The 19,841-nt window shown below is 40.6% G+C and overlaps 1 protein-coding gene and 1 long non-coding RNA gene across 3 annotated transcripts in view; one reads left to right on the top strand and one right to left on the bottom strand.

The window, feature by feature from the left end:
- Nucleotides 1-19,841, top strand: part of UBE3C (ubiquitin protein ligase E3C) — a 59,612-nt gene that overhangs the window by 660 nt on the left and 39,111 nt on the right. For both annotated transcript variants that reach the window (XR_014212214.1, XM_082192200.1), the window contains exons 2-10: nucleotides 4,288-4,341; nucleotides 6,947-7,021; nucleotides 8,666-8,812; nucleotides 10,974-11,089; nucleotides 11,362-11,519; nucleotides 12,308-12,461; nucleotides 12,823-13,043; nucleotides 13,689-13,843; nucleotides 15,588-15,775. Coding sequence is in view for 1 of the 2 variants with exons in the window: in XM_082192200.1 (XP_082048326.1) it covers nucleotides 4,288-4,341; nucleotides 6,947-7,021; nucleotides 8,666-8,812; nucleotides 10,974-11,089; nucleotides 11,362-11,519; nucleotides 12,308-12,461; nucleotides 12,823-13,043; nucleotides 13,689-13,843; nucleotides 15,588-15,775 (1,268 nt within the window). In the remaining variant the exon portion in view is untranslated. The remainder of the gene's footprint in view (nucleotides 1-4,287; nucleotides 4,342-6,946; nucleotides 7,022-8,665; nucleotides 8,813-10,973; nucleotides 11,090-11,361; nucleotides 11,520-12,307; nucleotides 12,462-12,822; nucleotides 13,044-13,688; nucleotides 13,844-15,587; nucleotides 15,776-19,841) is intronic.
- LOC309515094 overlaps nucleotides 14,860-19,841 on the bottom strand; it is a 54,356-nt gene continuing 49,374 nt past the window's right edge. Inside the window, exon 5 of the long non-coding RNA XR_014212256.1 lies at nucleotides 14,860-15,177. This is a non-coding gene — a long non-coding RNA (uncharacterized lncRNA). The remainder of the gene's footprint in view (nucleotides 15,178-19,841) is intronic.

Below are 19,841 nucleotides of genomic sequence, written 5' to 3'. Positions count from 1 at the left end.
GTGACTCAGGTTAAATCTGAGCAACCCCTTGTTTAGTGTTTTCTCCCCTTTCCTAATAATGATTTTTTATTATTCCCCCACCCCAAGACCAGGGGCCTCTCTCAGACCTGTGGGTGCAGCTCAGCCCCAGCGTGTCTCGGGTTTGTTTTTGTTAGGAGGAAAAGGCGCCTGGAGAGTCATTTGTGTCGCCCCGGCTTTGGTCTTTCCCGGAGAGGGTTTCCTTCAAGGCCGAGGGTTTTGAAAAGAGAAACTGGAGATTATTTGGTTGTGAAATAGCCAGCAAAAAGGCAGAGGCGTGATTGGAAGGGAAGGGGAAGTGAAGGGAAGGGGGCCACCGTCCCATTTGTGAAACCCCTGTGGTGCATCAGCTCTTGCAAGTGTCTCCTTCTCAGGACCCTTGGCATCCAGTTGGATGAAACGTAATTGTGGGAGGGGAGAGCTAGGGGGCGGCGGATAGGCCTCCCTCTTGTGTTGGGGGGAGAGTTTGAGAATTTAGTCTGTAATCCTGACACTGTTTACCTGGGTGTGATTGAATTGAGTAGGCATGGTTTAGGGTTGTGCTGTTAAATTCCCACATTGCAACTCCTGGACTGTACAGGAGTCTGCGAAACATACTGATTCTCGACACTGCCTTTTTAATACACGATTTGAGGAAAAGCGCAGTCCAGGTTTCTGAAGTAGATAGGACAGCAGGGAATGCATTCCTTCACTTTGGCCTAGGTTTTTCTTTTCTTTTTTCATTTTCTTATCAGCACTCTCTTACTTAATTCGTAGGCCTCTCCTAGTGCTGATAAAGCGCATAGGGGCCCACTAAAAATGTCCATGCACAATATGGCATCTATGTATAGCTTTCTGCTTTTTATTTAAAATAAGTATCTGTAATAAATAGGGGTGTGCGTGCTTTTTAAGTATTGAGATGGCACAAACTGAAACCTGGGCTGGTTTCAAAACTGTCTTGTGTCTTTTAGTGGTTTAGAGGCTATTTATGCAAGTCATTGGTTCTTAACATAAGTTTCCTGCCTGCAATGGGAGTAATAATGCTTATCTCATATGATTGCTATGCAAAGGAACAGGTTTACCCACAAATGCAGTCATTTAGCATTTGCTTTAGTTAACTATAACGGCCTGTGTGTTTAAATGTACCCATCATTCAGAATTGAGGCAGACCTAAAAGCAACAGCTGGTCAGTCTGGTTTGAAGCTATTCAGGTAACAAATACAAGAGCTCATGAAGCTTGTGAAGCAGTTTGCATACTGAAAGTACTGTGTCAGTTATTAATGAAAATATGCTTTATTTGGATTCTTGATTTTTATTTTTAATTCTGAAATTTAAAATACTTCTCATGAATTGTATGAGATGGGGCCTTTAAATGATATATTGTGCCATAAAGAAATATCACAGCACACCCTTTTCTGCATAGTGTTACCTAGGCCATATTTTCATGAATCAGATGCACATCAGAAGTATATTAGGTATGTGTAGCTATTCATCTGAATTATTGAGGAACTATCTACTGACACATTTCTGATGGCTAGAAGCCATTTACGTTCATTAAATCACATGTGCGATACTGTTTTTCTGCACTGAAGAAAGAATAAGTCTTGATATGCAAAGACGGCAATTGGCAGGGTATGTCCTATTCTTCAGGAATGTATCTTAGGTGCTTTACATCTTTTGTCATCAAATTATGAACACTAATAGTACCACTTAAAGATTGTGCTGCTTTGCTTAAAAGTTGGGCAGGAATAATATATTCTCGCTATGATTTTTAAACCTCTGTTTAAAATTATTAGGCTGTTTGTGCAATAATATTGAGCGTGATTTATTAAGACTTAGATCATTATTACACTTATATACCACTTTTCTGCCAAGGTGCCCAATGTGGTTTACAGTTTTAAAGTACTAAAACAAATGAAACAATGTAAAGTTGGTCAGGGTGGGGAAACAGTCTGGCTGGAGCAGGCCCTGATTTCTTTGCCTCCCTCCCTTGATGTCTTGCTCTTGGATTATTACCTAAATCACTTGAGAGGCTCATTGGTGAACTTGTAGCACACTTTCTCTTCCTTTATTATCTTGTCTCTTTCAGTTTTCCTCATCCCCTGTAAATTTGATCCCACTCCCATCCCCCTCCTATAAATTGGTTTATTCAGTGGAAGCTTTCTGTAAGAATTGGCATGTAAACATGAGGCTCATTTCCTCACCTCTGCTGTGACCCCCTCGATCCAGGTAATGGTGTTGGGGACAGCTAAAGTGGGCCATGGTAGAGCTTTATAAAATGATGCAGAAAATGGATAGACCTTCCCCCTCTGCCCCCCCCCCCGCTCTCATAACACTGGAACACGGGGTCACCCATTGAAATTGATCCACTGTAGATTCAGGACAGAAAAAAGGAAGCACTTCTTCCCACAACACATAATTTATGGAACTTGCTGTCACAGGATGCAGTGATGGCCGTGGCTTTAAAATGGAATTGGACAAATTCATGGAGAAAAGGTCTATCAATGACTATTAGCGATGGCAGCTAAATGGAAGTTCCATGTTCAGAAATGGTATGCTGCTGAATAACGGTTGCTGGAAGGAGACTGCATGAGAGGGCTGTTGCCTTCATGCCCTGCTTGTGGTCTTCCCGGAAGCATCTGGTGTGGTGTAAATAGGGTACTGGGCTAGATGAACCTTTGTTCTGATTCAGCAGGTTATCCCACAGTCATCCTGGAATATGTGCTTGACAGATAATTCTGTTGAAATCAGCAGAATATACCTTCAAAGAAATGCATTTGAGATAAGGGTTTTCCCCAAGGATTTAGGAATGTGATGGATGCTTTAGTGCTGGGTCTAATGCTTACATACTACTTAGAGGCAGCTTCCGTTGCTTTAATGGTTTTGTCCATTTGAAACACCTTGGCATTGACTTCTTCTCTAGAGCTCTGTTTGAATGGCGTGAAGGGAGAAGCAAGGGAGCCCAGGCTTTTATCCTCAGTTCCAGTTTGGCCCAAGAAAGTCACTTTACGTTTTGTTTAATGTATTTGTTCTAAAATATTTTTATAATTGTGAATCACCTCAGGTTCCTAAGCAGAAAGGTGGCATATAAATTTAATAAATAACACACATTGGTAAGTTGCATGTCTGATAACTCGGCTATACAGTGGCACCTTGGTTCCTGAACGGCTTAGTTATCAAACAAATTGACTCCTGAACGCCACAAACCCGGAAGTAGGTGTTCCGGTTTGCGAACGTTTTTTGGAAGCCAGACATCCAACGCAGCTTCTGCGTGAGTGCAGGAAGCTCCTGCAGCCAATCGGAAGCCGCGCCTTGGTTTTTGAACGGTTTTGGGAGTCGAATGGACTCCCAGAACGCATAGAGTTCGAGAACCAAGGAACCACTGTATAGGGAGATCTTGAGTTTGGATCCTCATTGGATGATTGAAATCTATTGGGTTGACTCAGCATTAGTAATGAGGATGTAAATCTGTGTTGTTTATTAGCCTTTTTGATTGGTTATTGTTAGGCCTGTTATTTTCACTTTAAAAATACTGATAATTAGGCTTATTTGCTATTGCAAATGTTTAGTTCTGCTTTGTGTAAGCAATAGAGAACTATCTTAAGTGTGTAGGCTTCACCACTTCTTTTCTGATATTACTTTATCAAATTATAAAACCAAATAAGGCAATATTGTTAAACAGTTTTTCTACTGTAACTTTCCTTTTAAAATTGCTTTGACTTAATTCCTTAATTACATTATAGTTCCCTAAATACATTCTATCATGGTGCTCAAATGCATGAAATACTTTCATATGCACTTTTCTTTTAGCACCTTCTCTGACATTGGGCTGTGGGTGGGTATTGTTTGGAGAAGATCAGTATTTATTTAGATACTTATATTTATATTTGTGCAGTTTAATTGAATGAACACTGTGTGGCTGAAAACTTTTTTTGAGACTTTGTTGGGAAAATCAGAAATTGTAATGGATGTTTGTTCATTCATTCATTACTGTTAACTGGTTGTGCCAGTTGAATCCACTGCAGTTTTAAATTGTGTTGATTACTGTTGTCTAGTTTAAACAAAATAAAGAAATAGTCATGCTCACATTTGTGACGGAGGCCGTTAGGTAGAATGACTTTAGGCTGATTTGTTGTGTGTCATTGATTGTGTTGTATCTAAGCACATAAAGGAGGAAGATGCATGTTACTTTTCTGCAAAATATTTTGGAAACATGATGTTTATCTTTATGCAAAACTTTAAATGCATTTGTTTAGGTAGAAACAGAATATAATTTCTCATCTTTTCCAGGAGGAAAAAGCTTCTCTTTTGCATCGCACACAGGAAGAGAGGCGGAAACGAGAGGTATGATACAAGTAAAGCCTTTTAAAATAGCTTCCAGTTGAAATATTGTATGATGAAAATGCTTATGTTTGTATTTAAAGCACTGAACTGCTGGACCCCAAGTATCTGAGAGAATACTTGCTGCCGTTCAGTGAGCTCCGTGGACGGTGCCCTCCTAGGGCTTCCTGTGCAGTGCTAGGTACATAGGATTGTGTGTAGGGGGTACTGTTTAGTGGTGGCTCCAAAACGGTGGAATTCCTTCCATAGTCTGCCTTGTTCTTTTACTCTCAGGCAGTGCGGATCAAGACCCCCCTCTCTTGACAGGATTTTGAAGGAGGGGTGGGGTGAAGAATGGTTAGCTGATTTGCTTTATAGCTACCTCTCTTTTTGAAGCATTGATGACCAGTTGGATGCTGTCTTTCGCCCCTTCTCTGTGTTGGAGTTAGGAACTGATTTAGATTAAATTAGTATTTTATTTTATTGTTTTGTCCTTTTTTATAAGTGTAACCCTCCATGGGGCCTACTGGCAAAGGATGGTATATAAAACTCATAAATAAATAAAATAGCTTGGGTATTGGCTTTTTAAAACCTCCTGTTTTCCTCATTTTGTAGTTGCGGAATTTTTGAATGCTAAATAGTAGGGCCCCACCTTACATTGTTTTGCACCACATTTAAATTTTGCTGGGCTAATGTATGCAAGCATGGTACCTTAGAATTGCTAACATGATCCTGACTCACTAGCAGAAAAACTAGTTGTAGGGCTGATTCACACACTTGTTTGGCAGACTAGAGCAGTGTCTACTATGCCATTCTCCTTAGGGATTTGTATGATACTGTTTCCTGATTAACCATGGTTTACCGACATATGCATAGGCAGGAAGGAGCTGCCTCTAGCTTTCACCCCCCCTTGGACTCCAACAATTTCTTTTCCTGCTTCCCCTACAGCTAGGCAAATGTCACCTGCACTAGGGATCATTTGCAACCAGTTCTTCTCACTTTCAAAACAAGCAAACTTCAAGCAGTGGTTCCTGACAGTCTCTGTAGAGTTTGTTAACAAACCACTTTTCTTTATCTGTATGATGCACCAAGCCTGCCTTTAAAGGAGAGTAGAGCTGAAAATTGATGGAGTAATGGGAAAAGGTGGTGCCTCAGCCTGAGGCTCACTGCAGCTTCTTCCTTCTTGGCTGCATATTACTAAGCCATGTTTCTGTGTGTTGTGTGAACTGGACTTCAGTGTCATAAGCAGTCATGTGAAACACTGCCTATGTTTGAGACTGTACATCCCAACCGTCATCATAAAGTTGATTAACTACAACCATGGAAATTCTTTTGTCAGCTCCAATGAGCAGATAATTTGCCCGTTTCATTATTTGTAAGGCTCTGATGCAGAAAATGTGCATAAGAAACAAGGCACTTTGTATTTACAAGAATATATTTTGTTACGCTAATGTACTTTTGAAGATGTAACATATATCGGGAAGAAAACATGACTCAGTCTATTGAGAATAAAATCAGACACAGCTTTAAAAAATGAGTAGTGAAATTGCTGCAGTGACCTCAGGCTTCAAACATTTGCAACTATGGGTCACTAATTGACAATTATGCATTCTTGGATGAAACCTATGCCTAATGAGGAGAATATAACTGTCTTGTGTTGTAATTCAGCTGTGTGCTGTGGAAGATCAGTTGCTGCTGCTGTTGAGATTGCTGTTGAATTTTCCTGTTTTGTTTCTTTTTTTAAAAAAAAACAGTACAAGTTGATCAGCAGGCTCCTTGTTTCCAGGGTCTGTCATTTGTATATCCTTGGCTCACTTCTTGCCAAATCTTTATTCATTCAATTTCTTATTTCTGTTCTATCATTCCTTCATTTATCGGTGCTGCCACAGTAGTGTATAAAAATCTGAATTCCACCTCAGGTAATCTATTCCCCCCCCCCAATATTTAACTTGTAATGCCGTATTCTCATTCCACCAACATCTATTAAACAGATATTTTAGTAGCTTCGGGTCAACATTTTCTGTTTTGATAACCATGGGGTACATAAGGAATGCTGGGGCACAGTTGTACATAGATATTGGATATGAGATGCGAGGTTTAGTTTTTTATTAGCTGGTGGGAAAAGCAAGGAGCTTTGTAGGGTGGTGATGCTCTGGTCTCTAAACAATGGATGACCTGCCCAAATGGCATTTGGCTTGAGCATAAAGGCTAGGAACTTAGTTTTAAAAAATTTAAAAGAAACTTTGTTTTAAATTTGACAGATTCAACAGGAAATACATTATATGGTAAACTTGTTGGATATACATATAATAAAGAGAGCTTGCATCACAGCAGAAAAGCATATCAATGGAAAAGCACAATTCTTCTAATGGGCAGCAAGATATTTGTGTTCCTTTCAGTCTGTCTTGTTTGGCTATGGCTTGGTGTCAGGCAGCGTAAGCCCGTTAGGTGGAGAACCCAGACCTTCTCTACCACAAACTCCACTGCTCATGTTCTTCTGATACTATTGAAGAGAGAGTTTTTTGTGTGAGGTTATTCAGTGAATGCACAGCTGTTTTTCTTGTCAATGCTTTGTTCTATTAACTACAATGCAGCAAATTTTATTTTGACCTTTGTCTTGTCTCCTTAGGAAGAAAGGAGAAGGCTGAAAAATGCAATAATCATCCAGTCCTTTGTTCGTGGGTACAGGGACAGAAAACACCAAGTAGGCATTTTTTTTATGATTGACTTTTCTTATGTGCTTCTGAGTTTGCACAGTAACCACAGAAAGATGTATCTAACAAGAGTTAACACTGTCACTATTTCAGCCTGCCTTCTAGTCACTACTATCAGCGTGTGCAGAAACAATGTATGCTGATCTGCTGTAGAAAATCCTCTGATACTTACCGTACTACTTCCTCAAACCCACAATGGACAAACCCATGTGGACAAGCTTGTACTGTATGTTAGTCATTCTCTCCCTGTTGTATAAGACTCCTGTTCAGTGATTCTCTGGAGTGGGATTATTGGTTGCAGCCTATGGGGAAACCATAGTCTTAAATTTAGTTTGGAACTCCATTTAGAAGGACTTGAGATGAATAAGAGCACAGTAAAAATGAACTATAACCAGAAATATAAAATATATATTGTATGGCTTTGAAGAACCCTGTGCTTTTTCCCAGGAACATCTGTTTATGCTCAGAGGTTTGCCAAATACCTTCTTTTAACTGCAACTCCTTGTGCTACATATTAAGCTCTGGTGCCTGACTTCTGGAAACAGGCCAGTGGGCAGGAGCAAACTCTACTTATATCCCTTTCAATCCTTGCCTGTGTAAAAGTGCAGTAAAATTATGAAAATATGTACAGTAGTTCTAATCTGGAACATTTATTCATATGTATAGTCGTAATGTCTGTTGGGGAACTTGTTTATTGTTAGTCTCAATTAGATGAATAATGCAGTAGAAGATGAATTCACACAAAAGTAATTACTTCACATTAATTTTATTCTTGGTTCATTCTAGCTTTCAAAACGAGTTCTAATTCTGCTCTCAGTACATAGGCAGTTCTGTTTCCATAGGATTTGAGGGAGTTGATGTGTACAGATGACAATACTTGTACTGTACTGACTGATTATGCTTTTAAAATTTCTGAAAATGCTATGACATCACTTTGCATTTTTGCACCTTTATGTACAAGCCAATTTAACCTCCACACTTGGCCTTGAGCAAGTGATTGTTCCAACAATGTACCTCGGGTTATAAACAGAAATCAGTGCCGAAGAAATTATATGCATAAAATTGTTCATTGGGGAAAGCTGCAGCTTCAAATGAGTATTGTAATGGTTCCTCAGGGGTTTGCTCGTGCGTAAGCAGGTGCCTATCTTCCTGGCTGGGTGCAAACACCTGGCTGGGCTGCCAAAGTGAACCTCCTCTGTCCGGAGAGCCACTCGCCCGTGGCTGCCTCAATTGCTGGCAGAATCCGTCAGTGGGCGTTTCTTAAACTTCTTCCAGCAAAGAAGTTCTTTGATGCCTAGTCTCCGCCAACCCTCTCTGCGCGGAAGCCTTCTGCGCAGGGAGGGCGTGGGCAACGGAGGACCCCTAGTCTCTCTGCTGGTCCCAGGCAAGGAGTCATGGGACCGCCTCGCCACTTCCCCCACCTGCCCCCCTTCTCCACTGGTGCTACGCTGATTCTTTCCCTAGAAGATGGGCTGCTTCTCCCAATCCCTGGATGCCCTCTGGAATCCCTCTGGCTTCCGCGCTCTCCCTCCAGTACTGATGGCAGTTCCCTGACAAGTATATTGAAATCTTGCCTGTGTTTCATAATGTTGACAATACAGTACATTAACTTAAATTTTATTCTTCAATTTAAGTATTCCATTCAGAGGAGCGAATTTGATTACTGTGCTAATCTAGCGCAATCTGGAGGAAGTTTCTCCACCGCCAATGGAGCAAATCTGACTCTTTTAGTTCGCCAACTTCTGTTTTTCTATAGGCATAATGAGGATTCTAAACGTTTGGTAAGTACTCAATGAGAGTGATTCCAGTTTCTTGTGTGTTTTTAGTAATTATTTTTAATTTCTTGGTTGTCAGTACTAAATGATCTGTTCAGAAGACAGTGAGGTTGAATCGGGACATGCAGAAAGTAACTTGTCCTTGCAGAGAGGGGGTGGCTTTCCCATTCTTCCTCCTCTTCTGATAGCAACCCCAAGAAAGGACTCCTCCTTCCCTCCCACAAGGTCAGGGTTTCACTAAGGCCAGTATACCATCTGCTACAAGAGAATGGTGCCACCCAAAAAAAATCCCCACTTCCTTATCTGTGGGAAAACATGCTTTCAGTTTTCATTCTGAAGTGTGTGGATCCATCCAAAGTTTTGGAGAACATTACATCCTAATAAACATGCAGATGCTTTCATAAAGTCAGTGCTATCTAACCTTAAGGGCTTTATTTATTTCATAAAATTATGTAGCAGTTTATAGTTAATGGAAGATGGCACAGGCTCATTTGGCTGAGTATGCATGGGGGGATGGACGGACGGACAAGACTTAGGAATGTACCTGAGACTCATAAGTTTCTTTCAAGAGTGCCTCTTTCACATAAAAACCTTTCTGCAATGTAACAACAAAATGAAATGTATATGCAACACCCTGAAATTACTTTCTTCCCTTGGCACATGTTGGTGTTTAAATGAAATAAAGCTGAAGTGTGGAATCTTTGGGGGTGGGGGTCAGTGTGGTGAGGCCACATCACTTTCCTTCTCTTAAAAGCAGTTGCAGGGCACTGTATGTGTATGGTTGCTAATCCGTTTGCTTGTGCTAGTTTCTAATGTGCTAGTTCCTGGATTGTTCCTCTACATGCCCCCCACCCTACTCCACTGGAGCAGCTATTAGCCATAGATGGTAAAGATAATTGTGGTACCTTTGTTTTTTATCCTCCATGGTTATCAGTAGCTTGGGAAGGAGGATTTAATTTAGGGCCAGAGCATAATTTGTGTGTGTGTGTGTGTGTGTGTGTGTGTGTGTGTGTGTTTAGGGAGAGTTAGCCTCTTCATCCTCAAGAAACTTATCTAAGTAGGGTGTCCTAGTGGCTGCTTTTACCAAAAAGAAAAAGATGTTCAGCTATCCTGTTGTATATCTATCCCTTATTTCCGAATACAGATTTGTTTTTCTTAGGCATAAAACAGGAGAAAATAACATGGTCTATTATTCAAGCTCGGTGCAGACAGATTTGGGACCACCTCATTATGACAAACTAATGTGCCACGTAAAGATAGATAACAACTTGCCCAAAATTGGAAGCTTTGTTTACCATTTCGTGCCTCTTCTTGGCATACTTTGATGACATATGACCAAACACAACACTATCCCCCCAATCCTACATGCTTTGGCCGAGCTGATTTATTTTTTTAAATTCTGTTTTGGGGTATTCTGCTTGGGGGCAGGTGGGGATTAACAGTCTTAAAGGTAAAGGGACCCCTGACCATTAGGTCCAGTTGTGACCGACTCTGGGGTTGCGGCGCTCATCTCGCTTTATTGGCCGAGGGAGCCGGCGTACAGCTTCTGGGTCATGTGGCCAGCATGACTAAGCCGCTTCTGGCGAACCAGAGCAGCACACGGAAACGCCGTTTACCTTCCCGCTGGAGCGGTACCTATTTATCTACTTCCACTTTGACGTGCTTTCGAACTGCTAGGTTGGCAGGAGCTGGGACCGATGCTAGTTAAGAATTAGAAATAAAGGTCTGGGAGAGGAAAAATGTCTCAGCTTGGCACCAAGCAGACATTATGTCGGTCGTACGTTTCTAGGGGGAGTGTTCCATAGGTAAGGCCAGGGGTTGGGCACATCATGGCAAAGGCCCTCTCAGCATTTGAGATTAGAAACACTTGAGGAAGGGCCTCCATTGATTCATCTTGAGGTGCAAGAGGTGTTCCTTTAGATCAGGAGGAACCTGTGGCCCTCCAGATAATGTTGAACTTTAGCTTCCATCAGTCATATCCAGCATGGCCAAGGTGCGGTATGAAGAGAGATATAATCTGAAAACATCTGGAGGCCACAGGTCCCCATTCCTGCTTTAGATGCTCATGCATGCTTTATGTACATGAACAGTCACAAAAAGCACCAGTGTTACTTTTTAGAGCATTTTAACACTTGTATCTGCGGATGTCTTTCCCCCCCATCTCCAGATATGGATATGTCAGAACTTGATTAAGCAGAATTCTCAGTTTGTGAAGCAGCTTGATGGCCCTGAGAAACTTACATGCCTGTTCCAGATAAAAAGGCTGTTGGGCTTATGTTGCAGGTAAAAACAAATAAACTTAATCAGCTCACTGCGGACTTAACCATGTTCCTTAACTGAATTAGCTCACTTAAGGCTACAAATCTATATTAAATATGTTAAATGGCCATCCTGAGGTCTTTAGCCCCAGTTGGCTCTATGGACAAGAGCACTTTATGTTTTCTTTTGAATTCTGAGGTCTGAAATCTTATTTCATTGTTTGCAAGTTCTTATTCCTTTTTCGCTAGAAGGGAAAAGCTATACCATTTGAGTGACAAGTTTTATTTTTGTCATAGATTGCTGCAAAACTGCAATGATGACAGTCTGAATGTTGCACTTCCTATGAGGATGCTTGAAGTATTTTCATCTGAGAATACCTATTTGCCTGTTTTACAAGATGCTAACTATGTAGCATCAATAATTGAACAAATCTTGCACTACGTGATTCAAAAAGGTTCGTGTAATGATTGCTTTTCAAAATTTTATTGAACTTTGAATATGTAACAGCTGCCAGCTTTGTGAACGAGCTACATTTACAATAATACCCAACAATTGTGAATATTGCAGTAATACTGAAATGAAACATAATCTGCTTATGTCTTCGAAAATGCTGTTTCTTATTGAAATATTGTAAGTGTTAATGCCTTGCAGATGGTTGTATATGTTTTCAAATGTTTCCTGATGCTTTAGTCAGGTTTTTTTTTTAAATGTGTGTGTTATTTTTTACTCTTGTTATTTTAACTTGTGATGGCTTTAATGTTCATATTGCCTCATTCTTAGCTTCACTGAGAACATTCATCCTTAAGAATGGCATGTAAGTGTTTAATGTAGAGTCCTTTTAACATTCTTTTTTGTAATTGTAAAACCATGGACTACTAGGCTCAAATTCCACAATACTATGAAACAGCAGATTTAGCTGGTGTTTTGAAGAGCCAGTGCTTTGAATTGGCACTAATTTTTGGATTTGATTAACTAGATGAGATCAGTTGCCAGTTTTTTTCCTCTAGTTTATCAGCTATGCTGCTAAAATTATAGTTACTATATTAAAGCACATCTCACAATGTGGTCTTTGGCCCATAAAAGCTGGTACTTGGCATCCTACACTCTTAGTTGTGTTTGTGCATTCTTTGACATGCCTCTGCCTCTGAAATATATTTTAGTCAGTTGTAAAATAATTTTATTGTTTAAAAATAAATGTATGCCTTAAAATAGGTACAAATGCTTGAATTCTTTTTCTTTCAGGATACTACAGGTCTCTTTATCTGCTAATAAATAACAAGCTTCCATCAAGTATTGAGTATTCTGATGTGTCTCGAGTTCCTATTGCAAAAATATTGTTAGAGAATGTTCTGAAACCATTGCACTTTAATTATAGCTCCTGTCCAGAAAACGCCAGGTAAGCACGTTTAGTTGTGCATTGGTATGTATTAGTTTAATTTCCCCCCCTTACCATGGCAAAGCACTAATAGGTACTAATGGAATAAATATGTAAAGCTTTGTGGAATGACTAGATCATCTCTTTCAAGTCTTAAAACAGCCTTTTATTACTGTTCTGAAGACTTGTTTAGCAAAAATAAATACAGTAACAAGAGGGTAGAAACAGAATTAATAAAATGCACCTTGACAATTACGAAGAAAAAAATCCCAATGGGTAAAATATATTTCCAAACTTGAATATTTTATTGTATTGTCAATGTAGCGGTGGAAAGGTATGTTCACATTTCCCATAAAGAGAATCCTTTCTTTACCTTCTGCAGGCAACAGAATTTTGCTGCTTTTACAGAAGAATTCCTGGCAGCACCTTTTACAGATCAGATATTTCATTTCATCATTCCAGCGCTTGCAGATGTGAAGACCTGTTTTCCTTATGAACTCTTTTTGAATGCACTATTGTTAACAGAAAGCAGGCGTTTGAGGAAAAGTGAGAGAGCTCCTTGGCTTTTCTACGTTGTTCTAACTGTTGGTGAAACATATTTAGGTATGTAAAGCGTATTTAATCAGTTAAAGTATCCATTTGTTATATGTCGTCCCTGCAGTAGCAGGCTAGGTGCTTTACAGTTGCAAACCTTATTATTATTACAACTATTATGCCTCTTCTACTACAGCCTATCTTTCCTCCAAAGGCCTTAAGGCAGAGTACATTGCGATTCACTGCATTGTTCACCTTAAGACCTTTGAGAGGTATGTTAAACAGAGAGTTAATTGACTGGTCTTTGGTCACATTCCTACTTTCAACCTTGAACACCCCAGTGAAAATTTAGCAGGTTGACTTCATACTCTTATAAAAACGCACGGTGATCTTGATATTCGCAATAGAATAAATATGTGGTTTTGGTTCTTTACTGATCTCAGAAACCCAATGCATAATGTAATCATTGTTTTTAGGTTCTCATACTTAAATATTGACAACAGTGAGGTCTTAAAAACTTAAGAAAGCCCAGAATCTCAAGATTTGAAAAATCTGCACACCATGTGGCCTATGAACCATATATATTTTACTTATCCCTAAAATACGCACAGCATCAGCAGCGGGTGTGTTCAGTTTCTTACAGAGAGTCATAAGTGATCCCTGCTCAGTATTTCTGTGTTCTTTATTCTGTATTTAATCTTTTCCTCAATATAGGATCTCTTTCAGAAGAAGGGCTGCTTGTGTACCTGCGAGTACTTCAGACATTTCTTTCTCAGTTACCGGTGTCTGCATCAGGTGCAGACTGCCAAGATTCAACCAGTGACTCTGAAGATGAAGATGAAGGAATTAGCAAGATGACTTCCATGCCTGTAGGTATTAAATGTTGTCAGAAGAAATTGCACAGTGGTAACACTCAAGCTTGGAGTAGGCTTCCTCTTCTGTAATACTCCATTCTTCTTTGGCTTTTGCAGCAAAATATGTTGGCAGTAGTTAACTTATATTTGGCTTGGATCTATTTACATGTGGATGGTTTGCAGTTTCCTTTGTATTTTCTGTATGGGGAAGCACAAATGTTTACCGTTTTGTGTGTGTGTTTAACTTCGTATATTGTGTGCAGTGCCTCTCCCAACCCACCTCATTTCCAGGTGTTTTGTTGCAGACTGCTTACAGTGGCTTTTTCATGGCTAGGCATGTCAATTGCAGTCAAATAGCACATTACACAGGTGGCTGCATAATGTACTGTGATTTATTGTGGAAGAGAATGGAATTCTAATGGGGGCATAGAATTTAATGACTGTTCAGAGAGATCAGTGAGCTGGTGTATAAAAGCCTCACTGCTCTTTGTATGCATTTATAAATAGAAGCCTGATTTGTCAATTTCAGGTAGTAAAAAATATTAAAGTTGCTGGTATTAGGCATCACACATTGCACTTGGACACATGCTAGTAGACACTCTTTTTTTACAACAGGCTTTGAACTAGTCGTTACTATCTAGGTTTTTTTTCCTAATAGATGTTCGGATTTGAGAATTAAGTCATTGTTATGTTTCTTACATGCTTTTGGAAAACTGACTTTGAAAATGCACAAATGAAAAATAACTCTGGTCTTTAAACACTATCTTTATTGGGTATCTTGCTTGAATATAATTTGTTAATCAAGCCAAGGATACAAAGTGAAATAACTAAAAAGCGAAGATCTGGCATAAGTTAACCAAGACTTGAAACCACATTTTTGAAGAATTTGAATACTTGGAAATTAGCTTTCAGTGGTTAACCAAAACATTAGGTGAAACTTTGTAGAACAAGAGCCGCAATACAGTGTGGAAAGTTCAATATTTTACTGTCATAGGTCAGGGGTCCTCTGGCTCATGGCCTCCTTGTTGGAAGCACACTAGATTTTGCATGGCTGTAGTGTGTGCGAATGGGTGTGTGTGTGTGTGGATGAATCAAATTATGTGAATGGGATGTTGCGTGTGTGCCTGCCTTCCTGCATGAGGGAATGTAGCCCTTGGGCTGAAAAAGATTTCCAACGCTGCTTCAGGTTGTCCATAGAGTGATGCTTTTTTTACTCACCCAGGTGTGTGCAAAGATCCAACATACTGGAGCGGCAGGCCATTGCTGTACTACGTTGCAATCTTCAAACTGATTATACAAGTATTGCAGGGCTTTTCCTCATGGCAGCCTTCTTTATTATTCATCTAGTACTAGGGTAGTAGACAAGGAACCCAGATAGAACAGTGGAACAACCCTTCAGAGAAAAGAGACTAAATTCCCCCCCCCCCCATTGTGGTTAAACTGCTCAGGCATACTGCATGGCTGGTGCTGATCTGTGACTGAGTTCTCGCCCCTCCACCTGCCTTTTAGGTGGTGTGGCTTGCCTTGAACAGAAGGACTAATACAGTACCAGCCTCTTCCATGTACTGTGAGATTCAGAAGCGTATCTTTGCTTTTCTAAATCCATTTAGATAGTAGAACTGATATCCTGCTTTTGCTGAAAATTGCAATAAGTGCTTTGAGACTTGTTAGCTCCTCCCACCCAAAAGAGGTTAATATACATCATTATTTTAAAAGCACACATTCTTTGAGATGTTAAATTTTTTTTTTCCTTTTGCAGGGAGATGGAAGAATATCAGTCCAATATATAACTGAAGAGTGTCTTTCAAAACTGGATACAAAGCAGCAGACAAACACTCTGCTAAACATGGTTTGGAGAGATTCAGCTAGTGAAGAAGTTTTTACTCTGATGGCTTCCATCTGTCACACATTGATGGTGCAGCACCGAATGATGGTGCCAAAAGTCAGGTAAGTCTAAAAAAAAAAGAAAAGTGCATTTGCAGACATAAATCTACAAATTTAGGGGCAATTCTGGCATTCTTTCCTGCGTGCCCGAAACACTGGTCCTATGTTAACTCTATTTCATCAGCAGTATGTGTTGGAATTATTTGGAAGCTCACTGTCCAGAAGCCCTAGAAATGTACTAAGGACAACAGGATATAGGGCAGTTCGCTTTGATTTTGACACTTTTTGGTAAAACAGAGATCCTTGGTTGCTTTGATATAGAAACAGATCATTTTATTTCATTGACTATGCACTTGCTGAGAGAACCTTGAAAACAAGGCTGTGGTAGGGATCTCTAGATGTTTGGGAACCAGGAGGCAAAGAGCTTTCCATTTTAACAAATTTAGAATTTAACTATTGTGGGTTTCCCATGTACCCTGCCAGGGCTATTTAGTAGACCATTGTGAGAACAGGATCGTGCAGGCTCGTTTATGTTCTTGTGTTTCCACCTCTTTCTGCAGCTTAAGTGTAAGCTATTTGTTTTGAAAGTAAAGGTAGTGCTGTTGGCCAGTAAGAAATTTCATAATGGGAAAATACCTTTTAGGCCAACCAAAATGTGACAAAAATAGTGTGCAAGCTTCTGAGTTCTCCAGAACTCATCTGGCTTTTAAAATAGGTATTGCCCTAATGTGGATTTTGGAATTTTATAAGAATTTTTTTGTGCCACTTTGGCAACTTAGCCAAGCTGCTGACCATTACCTTTTGCCCACATCAGCCGTTAACCCTTCAAGCACTTATCACCTGTGAATTATTGGGCAGGACTCCATCCCAGACCAGTTGAACAACATTATTCACATGGGTATGGCAATGGAACGTGCCTTGCTCACTGTTTTTAAGTGAAATAAGCAGGCTAGTTGCTAAAGCAGCATGAAGGCTTTCCATGCTTTCTATGGAATAGCCAACTCACATTAGGAATACAAATGCAGCACTACAGGCTTTATAAAAAATGCCGGCAGTACACTTGTTAGACGAGTGGGTAGAAATGTGTAGTCTTATCATCCAGAATCCTAATAAACATGAATCTAGTTTTCTAAGCCCAAGGGTGCATTTTTGTTTATTTAAAATACGTTAAGCCGCTCGTTGTCATAACTGATTGCAGGGCACATTACATGCATAAAACCATAAAACTTAATTATATCTAATACAGGCAGTGACCGTTTTAGGCGTGTCTGATATGCGCGTGACTATGCACGTGCGCATTGCTCTGAATCTGGGAGTGCCCTGAAAATGTCGTAAAAACATCACAATGGAGGGCAGGGGTAGAACAGGGTAGGCCACCTTACGTGGGCCCTGCCAATGCACACGGGAGACTGGGACGTAATCCTGGCTCAAATTGGTCGCTGCCTGTATACAATACAAGGGGGGGGGGAGAACACCTGGAAGTGCATAGGTAGACTGTGCAGTTCTCTCAGAACTTGGTGTACATGAGTCCAGCTGGCTAAGCTAAACTTTTCTCAAACAGCAGCTCCACACGCCCTATGGGGCTGTGGTGGTGATGGGTTAGTTTCAAAAACAGTTTATTGATATATCTTTGTGGGTGGGTCCAGCTATTAACACAGGGGAACAAACTAAAAACCCTGGCCCGTCTCTTTAAGGGGTTAGCTAAATGTGAGAGGTGTTGATTAGAAAGACTTAAACATTAAATGTAACTGTGGACCTTCATAAAATACTGACCAATACAAGAGGTAGTGATTGGCGTTGGCTGATCCCCCCCCAATAAGTGGTACAGCTACCTCTTTAACTTTAAACTCACAAGAAATGGTGAATTGCACAGTTACTGGGAATACCATAAATACTCCTGGTATTTTGGGAATGCCCTACTACAGTTGACTCAAACTGCTTGGTAAACAACGATATAGAAAGCTAAGTGGTGCAGTCTCTTTAGCCCACTGGTGTTTATAGCTACTCAAGGAAGTAAGATGTCAGTGAAACTGTGATCACTTGATTAGGGTAATTAGTTCTTTGTCAACTAATGGCATTAGAACAGGATGTGAGACCTGGAGATCATAGCAGAAGCTGAATTAGTATGCCTCTCTTTATTGCAAGTGGTCTATTGCCTTGGATAGTAATTAAGGGATTTAAATGGACCATTGCTCTGACTTGTGGTTTATTGGTGAACTGTGTAGTAAAGGTGCTTAATTAGTGATGTTTCTATAGCCTTAATTGTATGACGACAGCCTCTATTTCCTCCAAGGAGCTGTGCTTAAAATCCTGTAGTTCTTTGTGTGAATTTATTTGGTTTTGCTTCCAGGTTATGAAAGTGGTTAACTTTAATTGTGTGCATGTTAAGCTGGAAGCCCTTTCAGACCCACAGCTCACCTGTAACCCAAAGGAGCCTGCTTTTAATTGTTTTACTGTCTGCCTTTCTCTTCTTTGGGTGACAAAGGAGAGATTTCTGGCAGGTGCACCTTGGCATGCAGGATATGTGTACCTGCTTAAATTCACTTTTATGTAATCAGTCAGTAAAAATAAGGGTGCTCTACTCTCCTTTCTTGATCACCCCTTTCTATTTTTTATTTTCTAGTTATGAGGGGTGGAATACTAAATGAAAAATGGTGTTCGTATTGTTGGAATGCCCTACTACACTCAAAGACCAAAGTATCAATTAGAGCAATATACTGATTTCCAGTTCCGTTTCTGGGAAAGTTGTTCTCTATGGAAGAATTAAAATATTGTATTTACAATGCAAAAAGCAGAGTTACACATAAGGGCAGGTTAAGAGTGCAGTCCTAACATCTTTGTGGTGTGTTCACACTTGCAAAGCTGATGACATAAATACTTCATTATCTTCGTAGCCATTTGGTAGACGGAGGTCTCTTTGTTGCTGTGTTAGTATTTGTGCCAATGTAAGCACAAGGCATCACTGCAGGTCAGGCTGCAGTGAGTGCACAGGCCTTGAGTGTGTGCTGTGAGAAAGCAATAAAGATCAGAGGCAAGCAGTAGCACTGGCCAGTGTCTCTATTCCCTGCCTTTTACCTTTGTCTTCAAGTTAGGAGTTAGGAGGATCCGGGGCATGGTCTGGAGGATACAGCAACTTTGCTGAAGCTTGAGAGATCTGGGTCTGGTCTGTTCCTGAGTAGGAAACTGCCTGGGAGTCCTATGTATGCCATCTGGAGCTCCATGATGGAAGAAAGGTGGGATATAAATGTAATAATTAGAAGAGAGACATGGAGTATCTGTATGATGGAAGGGCACAGTTACTATGTGTATTTAAATCCGCCGGAGTCTGTGGACTTCCTCAAAGCACTTCTACTTGAAGCAGGCGGGGGGCAGGCAAAGAAACCTGCTTTGTACAGGATCTGCTTGCCCACTCAAAGGAGAAGGTGCTGCCTGTCAGCTGATATCATATGTGACATCATCTGATGGATGAGTGGGCGTGGTGTGGGGGAAATGGCCTCACGGGCCGAATTGAACTCCCTGATGGGCCAAAGTTTCCCCACCCCTGTTCTAATTGAGAAAAACAATTTAGCTCAATGTCTACCCGGAAGAAAGTCCCATTGATTTCAGTGAGCCTTACTTCTAGGTAATTGAATATTAGATTGCAACCATACTCTCCTCCCATGTATATGTCTGTACTGGGAGTACTAGTTCCTTTTAACTGCCTGTTTGATTTTTCAGTAAATGGGAATGTCAGGATAGATTCTAGAATAACTAGGACTATATTATACTATTGAGTCTATTTCTATGTTGTGTCAGCACTGTGAAGCACCAGGTGTACAGAGAAAAGCAATTTTGGAATAAAGGTAAAGGTAAAGGTACCCCTGCCTGAACGGGCCAGTCTTGACAGACTCTGGGGTTTGTGCGCCCATCTCACATCTATAGGCCGGGGGCCAGCGCTGTCCGGAGACACTTCCGGGTCACGTGGCCAGCGTGACAAAGCTGCATCTGGCGAGCCAGCGCAGCACACGGAACGCCGTTTACCTTCCCGCTGGTAAGCGGTACCTATTTATCTACTTGCACCCGGGGGTGCTTTCGAACTGCTAGGTTGGCAGGCGCTGGGACCGAGCAGCAGGAGCGCACCCTGCCGCGG

This window comes from Podarcis vaucheri (genome assembly GCF_965113315.1).
Source record: "Podarcis vaucheri genome assembly, chromosome: 12".
In the NCBI taxonomy this organism is placed as follows: domain Eukaryota; kingdom Metazoa; phylum Chordata; class Lepidosauria; order Squamata; family Lacertidae; genus Podarcis; species Podarcis vaucheri.
The sequence above is the reverse complement of the archived record's forward strand: the minus strand, read 5'-3'. Positions and strand labels throughout refer to the sequence as shown.